This window comes from Antedon mediterranea, chromosome 10 (genome assembly GCF_964355755.1).
Source record: "Antedon mediterranea chromosome 10, ecAntMedi1.1, whole genome shotgun sequence".
NCBI classification, from domain to species: domain Eukaryota; kingdom Metazoa; phylum Echinodermata; class Crinoidea; order Comatulida; family Antedonidae; genus Antedon; species Antedon mediterranea.
In genome coordinates, this window is record NC_092679.1 from 12,011,785 (window position 1) to 12,020,363 (window position 8,579).

General features: G+C 34.8%; 1 protein-coding gene across 1 annotated transcript; it reads right to left on the bottom strand.

Annotated features, from left to right (window-relative positions):
• Positions 1–261: 261 nt before the first annotated feature.
• LOC140060341 (solute carrier organic anion transporter family member 4A1-like) lies at positions 262–7,611 on the bottom strand. Its single transcript, XM_072106500.1, has 9 exons — positions 7,149–7,611; positions 6,458–6,560; positions 5,146–5,267; positions 4,452–4,706; positions 3,584–3,779; positions 2,539–2,698; positions 1,843–2,027; positions 1,505–1,569; positions 262–1,355 (listed from the first exon to the last, which is right to left on the bottom strand). The coding sequence occupies exons 1-9, from the start codon at positions 7,609–7,611 to the stop codon at positions 1,060–1,062; spliced, it is 1,845 nt and encodes a 614-aa protein (XP_071962601.1). The 3' UTR covers positions 262–1,059.
• Positions 7,612–8,579: the final 968 nt, after the last annotated feature.

The window sequence follows — 8,579 nt, forward strand, 5'->3', positions numbered from 1 at the left end:
AGGTCACAAGGTACAGAGCACATTAGGGGGTAGACGGGATTGTCAAAAAGTGTTACAGTATTGGTTTACGATAAACGCTGGTTGTATACCACATTAGTTTGTCAACAATGGACATGTCAATCCTCGCTCTAAAACCGTTAGCCATCATGAACCGTGGTGATGGTACTTTCGTAGGGCTATTAAAAAACCAGGATTAATGAGATGAAGTAAGCTGGCCACTAATCCATTTAAAAACGTTGAATCAACTTACACTTTTGACCATTTATTAGAAACAACTTGGTGATGCTTAACTTTGTACTTTGTACTTTATGCTTTCTAAATTTATACTAAAATACAATATATTAAAAATACTGTACATATTAATATTCTGTACTAAAGCCGTATAATAAAGACTTTATGTAAGTATGAGCACTCTCCACCCGTGTGCATGATAAACTTTTGTTTTAACATTATTGAGGGCCCTTTACATAAACATTCGAGAAAACAAACATAAAGCACAAACATCACAAAATAGAATACAGAAAGTTGAGGGGAAAAATCATTAATACAAATTTGTTTATAAGACTATTTAACGGTTAAACGATGGAAAATATTATAATGATGAGAGTACCACGAAGCTAGGCCTACATAACCCATGGATTTCATATCAAACAAGTAAATTGAGCGATACATTTTGATAACTTTCTGGTTCCTGTTTATAGAGGATATACAATTGTTGAAATTATTAAATAATATAAATTATATCTCCTTTTTTATATTTTAATTACCGTTATTATAAAACAAATCCAACATCATTAGGCCTACACAATAATATTACGCACTGATTCCTAGTACAATGGCCCACGACATTGATCTGATAATTATAAAATAAAAACTTTTTGGATATTAAGACCTATATAGATATTATAACTACTGTATCTTGTAAATACTTTTTATCTGGTTTTCATTCTAAATGATAACTTATGTTCGCATGGTCTTTACCATTAAATTATCTTTTTTATTTCCAGAAAATTTTGTATTTAAAAAGTGATAACTGAGTGCTTAGGTATTCTCATGCGATCAATTCACTTCATTCTTCTTTATACTTTGTATGGTGACCATGCCATTATCATAACTTGCATCCTCGAGTCTATCAAGATCAAAGCTAGTTTTTCCCGGTGGCTTGTAAATAAATAACGCCAGAGAAAAGAAGCACAATGATATTAATTTTAAAGTTATCATTATTGCTAAAGTTAAATGACTAAAACGTTTGTTGTCGTACAACCAGCAAGTTTTGGAACCGTCACACTGTGTTTCCCACAACAGACACTGGCTATCGATAATAGCACCGTACAAAATTGGTCCGGGAACATTGCCTAAAAACATTAAACAACAAGAAATTATTGTATAAAATATCTCCACATACTATCTATTTCCGAGGTATCATATGAATATTTTGGTAACACAGCATTACATGTTGTACCTGTATCATGTAAGTGTACATGCAACCAATTTCGAAACTTACCTAGCAATCGGACAAGAAGTGAACTTATTCCAAGCGCAAACGACCTTTCATTCAATGGAACACACCTTTTAAAAAAAACACAGAAATTACACATATAGGTAAGGTGTTCCAACAACTGAAAATCAGACTATTTAGTAAACGGTTTATTGGTATAGTCTTCGGTAATCTGGCATCATTCTGGTAAACTAGTCGTCATTGAGTTAACAGTTAACTAGACTAATGACTATAGTTAACAGTTAAATGGTTAGTCAAATGACAAGATATCCAATTTACTAATGTCAGTTAACTTTGGATTTATAACTATAAATTGTCTGGTAGTTTTAACTTAACGTATTTACCTTATGACACCAGTCATCCCAGGAACTAAAGCAAAAAGTGCTGACATAACCATCAATGTTATCAAAACAAAGAACACAGCTTGGTTGTCACAACTCACAGGACATGCTTCATTGCTTGCAATAGGGGTTGTTGCATCCCAGTCATCCGGAGGGATCACGCAGGAACAGTCGTCATATGTTATTAACTGACAAAAAGCAATCATATATATTAAATCAGTTTTAAAAATTCCTATATATTAATTATAGAATATTTAATAAATTTAATTAAAGAGTAAAATAAAGAATATTTCATTCTGCTAAAGCGTGGTTCCCACGAGCGACGCAGCACAAGAACGTAACGCAACGCAAGTGAATTGACCAATCACAAGCGATGGCTTATTCGCTTGTAATTGCTAACTTTCTATAACTTCGCTTGTCATTGGTTAAAACGATCGCGTTGCGTTTACGTCCTTACAGCTTGGTTCCCACTAGGGACGCAACACAATGACGTAGACTCATATTTATTTATTCATGCGTGCGTAGACACAACGCACGCGATTTGACAATGACAAGCGACAATTCCATCGTTGCGCTACATCGTTGGCTCTTGTGGGAACCAAGCATGAGGCAAGATGTTGTTAATTGGCTAATGTCTAATTAACAACTCCAAGTTACAATAAGTAACTGTTGATAATGCTAATAAAGATGAAACGTTACTTTATCCTGCTTATTTCGTTGTTTACATCCAGCGTGGCAGGCTGAATAGTACATTATGTTATCTGCACCACAAACCGGATCGTATGAGCCGGAGCATTGACAATCAGCGTTACAATTAGATGTTATATTTTGTGAGCTGCTTTCTTGTAGTGGTATACTTCTGTAATAACGTTAGATGAAAAATATTATATAAGTTTTAACTTTGCTACAATCATTACTATTATCTCCGTCGTCACATCACTACAAATGGTTTACTAAGTAAAAGAATCCATCAGCCACAACCATCAACAACCATCCACCATCATTGTCATCACCACCACCAACATTTCCATAATCAAAACCACCATCATTCCCCTCAATCATCACCACTATCATCAACATTACCATCATCATCACCACCATCATTTCATCATCATCATTACCATCAGCACCAACATCATCATCACCACCATCATCAACATTACCATCATTGTCACCACCATCACCACCACCAACATTACCATCACCATCATCATCATCATCATCATCACCACCATCATCAACATTACCATCATTGTCACCACCATCACCACCACCAACATTACCATTATCACCATCATCATCATCATCATCATCATCATCATCACCACCATCATCAACATTACCATCATTGTCACCACCATCACCACCACCAACATTACCATCACCATCATCATCATCATCATCATCACCACCATCATCAACATTACCATCATTGTCACCACCATCACCACCACCAACATTACCATTATCACCATCATCATCATCATCATCTTCATCACCACCATCATCAACATTACCCTCATTGTCACCACCATCACCAACATTACATCATCACCATCATAATCATCATCATCATCATCACCATCAACATTACGATTCTTTATTTTAATTTGATCAGTCAAACAAAGCAGCTATGTGCCTGCTTCCTCCGTTGACAATTAAATAATGAACTTGTTCATGTCACTGTGAAAAAGATTAACGCTTCCAGTTTCAGCAACCGTTACGAATAACAAATTATACTAACTTGTTATTGTAATCCACAGTAACGCCTGCAAACTGGGCGTTAGGGCAGTATACTACGAAGGCAAGAAACATCACTGTTGAAATACTCAGACATATTAGAACAAACTTTAGAGCACCGCCAACATCTAATTTGAGTGTCTTCATAATCCATCCACCAAGAATGGAACCAACCAATGCACACGGTATCACTATGAAACCTAATTAGAGATAATTTTTAGAACATCATCAGGATCAGAAATGCTAGAGCCTATAGCTAATGTGTACTGAGCAGGTTCCCTCACTCCAGACTCCAAAACCTTCTCGTAACTGATGTTATATAACAATAGGAGATAAATTCTTTGTTATAGGTCATGTAAACACAATGACAAGATTAAGCAGCGTCAGTATGATGAATCTGATAATTACAGACAGCTAGTAAATTATTTGAGATGAAAAGGTATGAAACAACTGTGAACGTTTCGAGGTTGTTGAAACTTCCACCAACAAACCATTAGCATGTGAAAGTAAGTACGTTAAAATCTTAGAATAGAAAATCCTACAAATTGAGTTCAGCTTCAAATTTAGAGGCTTACGCATGTGCATCATTAAACACTAACAAGAAACGTTGTTTCAACAACATCAATGCTGGAACCTTAAAAAAACACAAAATAACCAAGAATAGGAAGCTTTAATGAATACATTTTTCACACAAAATGACATGTGGTTTGTATTACAAACATATAAGACTAATAAAATAAAACTTATTTCATATTTCACGCCAAGGAGCACCAACATGTGCAAACGTAAAAAAAAAAAGTAATGCATATCTTATTCAAAGTAAGTGATTAAAACCATTGAAGTAGTTAAAACACGATTACAATTACTCTTACCAATAATGATAGCAGCCTGGCTAGATGAAATACTGAACTGTGACTCCAAAAACTTGGGAATAAACGTTGACAAAGATGATAAAATACCAAATTCTAAAATAGCTGCTACCGTTATACACATGTACGGGCCATTACGACCAAGAGTTGCTACAGCTTTTGGAAAATCTTTGAAGCTGTTTCCGAAGCCAGCTCTGGTTTTAAACTCCACACCTCCGTGCGATTGTGATTTTCTTTCTGCTGCAATTTTCTCATGCCCTAAGGAATATAATTAGAATAAATCATATATGTTGATACTAAAAAGTGAGTTCAAGATGTGCATTTACTTCTCGTATTGTAACCAAAACATATTATTGTCCTTGTTTTATATTATGCTGTCCATTATCAGTAACGACAAATTGAATTCATTCGTACTTTCCAGCAAATACTATCCATGTTACATGTACATTCACCCATAAGGAAGAGTACAATTACAAATTGTACTCTTCACTGATTCACCGACCAACCTTTTAATGAATAATGGGTATCCTGCTTCCTACGTATTTATACCGTTATGCATTACGTCATAAATCAATTAATCACGCATAACGGAGAATAACTAGCGCCATCACATTACTTTGCGTTAGTCTATTTTATCCAGATTTAGTTTTTTCATCTATTAATCAATTTTTAAATCATGTTATAATAGCGTCGTTACCTTTGAGATATTTAGGGAAACAGAGAAAAGGAATAGTGATAGATAAACTGATAGCTCCTGTAATTAGGAAACCAATCCACCATGCTCCAACCCAAGTTGGACTCTCTGGGGTAATACCAAACCTAATGAAAAAAAAAAGAATTTGTATACAAATGTTTCACATTAAACAATACAATCTATGCAACTAATGGAATAGTGCCATTTTTTTCTAAACAAATTTAGAATTTGATATTTCTATATGATGTGGTAATTTATGTCAGTGCCACGTGCATTTCCATATGCGAATTAATTCGTGCGAATCGAAGGCGGTTGAATAAATTATACGTATAGTATGCAAATTTATATTCCCATCTTCCAAATCTCTTTCTGCGACGAATTATTGTCTAGAGTTCGTTCGAATGGTTTTAAAGTTTGCGAAAACAACAATTGCGCAACCAATCACATCTCTTTTCTTCTTTTTCGTGAAATCACCCACCTTTATTGTAAATTCTTCTATTCTCATTTACATAGCATAACTTGGTATTATACAAGTATTCTATTACAATCAATAGAAACCGATGTATAATGTTCATAACATGTCAATCTTAAAACGATCAAGTTACATTTTTGGCATAAAGATAAATAGACTCTTTACAGATGAAGAACCGTTTATTAAAAAATTAGTGAAATATATAATATATACATATTTTATATTTAAAAGTGCACTGTACAATCAGTAAATGAGTTGCTTCACGCTCATGCAGACCCGATAAAAGGTATTCGCTCTTGTAGTGGAATTATTTATCTGCCTTGGATTCCCGTGAGTAAATTTCTTTATGGCTTAAATGATCCACTACACATTGTTGATAGCACAAATCTGTGGTTGATTGTGTTTGATCAAAGAACGTATAACACAAGAATCTCCTGTTCTTCAAATTGTATTCAAAACACAGTACCGGAAGTACAGGGTTAAAAGGTAAAACTGGGCGCCATTTCACAGCATGGAGCAGCGCCCCCTCCAAACTAGGAAGTCAATTACTCTACCCCCTAGAGTATTAGCAGATCCCCTCTATGATTTTGACTTTCTAATTTGATGCGGGCGCCCTACTCCATGGCTCACAATGGCGCCACCCATAGCTCTATTCTATCCCACAATGCCTTTCGAATGTTACGCGCTTCGGACGAACAGGAGATTCTTGTGTTATAAGTTCTTTGGTTTGATTTATACTTTGTTTGTATTTTATTGTTTGTTTGAATTCCTGATAATTATGATTGTGATATTTATTTAGTTAAGTAGTTAGTTTATTAATAATTGATTTGGCGTATAACTTACTCTTTCTCTGCGTCTACTGATAAATCCGTGTACAAAGTCAAAAAAAGTCCACCAAATATATAACCAAATGACGGACCAAGTATTGCCATACAATTGAAAATACCTTGAAAATTGTATAAAATAATTTATTTTAAATAATATATATACAAAATAAAAGAATTTTATTCACAGTAACAAATTTATTCTAGATGCCAATAAATAGTAAAATGTACAGACAATAATCGGATGGGGGCCAAACGCGTCATTTGTTAAAGCACAATTAATAATAACACCTATACCTATCCTTCTTGAAATGAAAAATACAAGGTCTATAATGTCAGGTAAACAATTTAAAGAAGTTTAGTGCTATTAAGAGTATGTGTGCAATATTGTAGGTGTTGAAAATGAAAAGAATTTTCAATATTTTTTTTTCAGATTTACATATTTAGCATTGTAGAGGATGGGTTGCAAATTCTAAAGCTTTAACAAAAACGAGAATCCGCTTTATCTATATCAAAATCGGAAATTATCTGTGACGCTGTTGGACTTGTGTACATTGGGTGACTAACGGGGTTGACGTTACCACTCTGTGAGCACGAAAATAAATGTGCAGAAAGACTTATTATATAAAACATGTAACATAAATATTGGTGAGGAGAGAGAGAGAGAGAGCCTGGTTTTATGCATAACTGAGGATAGTAGGTCTACTCACCATAATAGAATGGCGCATCTTCCGGCATAACACTATCATCCATAAATGTGTATCCTAAAGTGTATACAGGTGAAGCACCTAATCCATGCAAAACTTGTGCAAATATAAACATCCAGTAAAACCTCGACACCCCCTCTTCATCTGTTATGTCCTTATTGCATTCATTAAAGGCTGTTCTATTCGCGTCACACGTCGAGAACTGTTCGATTTCGTCTTTGTCCTGGTATGGACCAGACAGAAAATGAGGTAATGCGTACATAAAAGAACCAGCAGCAAATAGTGCAGCTCCAATTCCAAGGAGACGTGGTTTGTGACTTCGGTCTCCGAAGTATGTTACAAATAATATTACCGAAAGTACGGCGATATCGTATGCGCTGGAGATGGTACCAGTTTTGATACTAGTAAGATTAAATCGTCGTTCTATGCTAGTTATCGATGCGTATACTAGTCCACTAATAGCCATTCCCTGAGCTAGAGCATACATACACCAAAAGAACAAATATCCTTGTGGTCGGTTAAATACTTGAATGCAAGATGGTTCCCATCCTAGCCATCCACACGTACCTTCTTTCTTCTCATCCTCTCCATCAATAATTTGGGTGGTACCGTTTCTTGAATTTGATTTTTCTTCATCAGTCTTGTTGCTCAATTGTACACCGGAATCAGCTCTTGTGTCTGTGGCCATCTTTTAGTTTCTCCAAAATAATAACAATAACAATTTTATTACAATTCTTTTTCCCCTAACAATAAACTGTAAACTTCATCCAAACGTTACTTAAATGCTAATAGTTATTTCGTTTGGATGTTGGACTCACTATACACACATTTGTAGTGCAGAAATATCCGATTATAGTTAATGATTAATGAAAACCGGGCGTATCCAATGCACACTAATTTGTTTGGTTGCGTAGACTTAAGATAGGCCTAGCGTAATAAAAAAAAAGCCTGTCTAAAGTCACGTTTCCACAGTAAACAGTCTAACTTGATGTTGTGTTGTGGTTTGATTTGATATGTTGTTTTTGACAATATACAACCTAAACTGTTAAATGTTTAAATTTTGTAAACAAAAAGGTTCACATGTAAGCATAATGTCAGCAAATGAGCCGATATAATGTCATACCAACCGCACCGCCGGCATTTAGTTTGTCTATTTACGTTGTTACGTACGTCATCATTATTTGCGATAGGGAAGGGGATGCTGGAATTAATCAGTAGACAACAATATATTCGTGATGAACTCATTAATCATTTCTATTATTTATACATTCGTTTCCTTAGTTATAAAAAATTGTCATTGGCTAATTGATATTTTCATTGAAAAGCAAATACAATGACCTGGTGGTACTTATTAGCAAAGGCAATTTCTTCCATGAGCCTGTTATTACGAGGATGGCTTTCGACATTTGAAAAGATTTTCGGTAATTCTCGCTC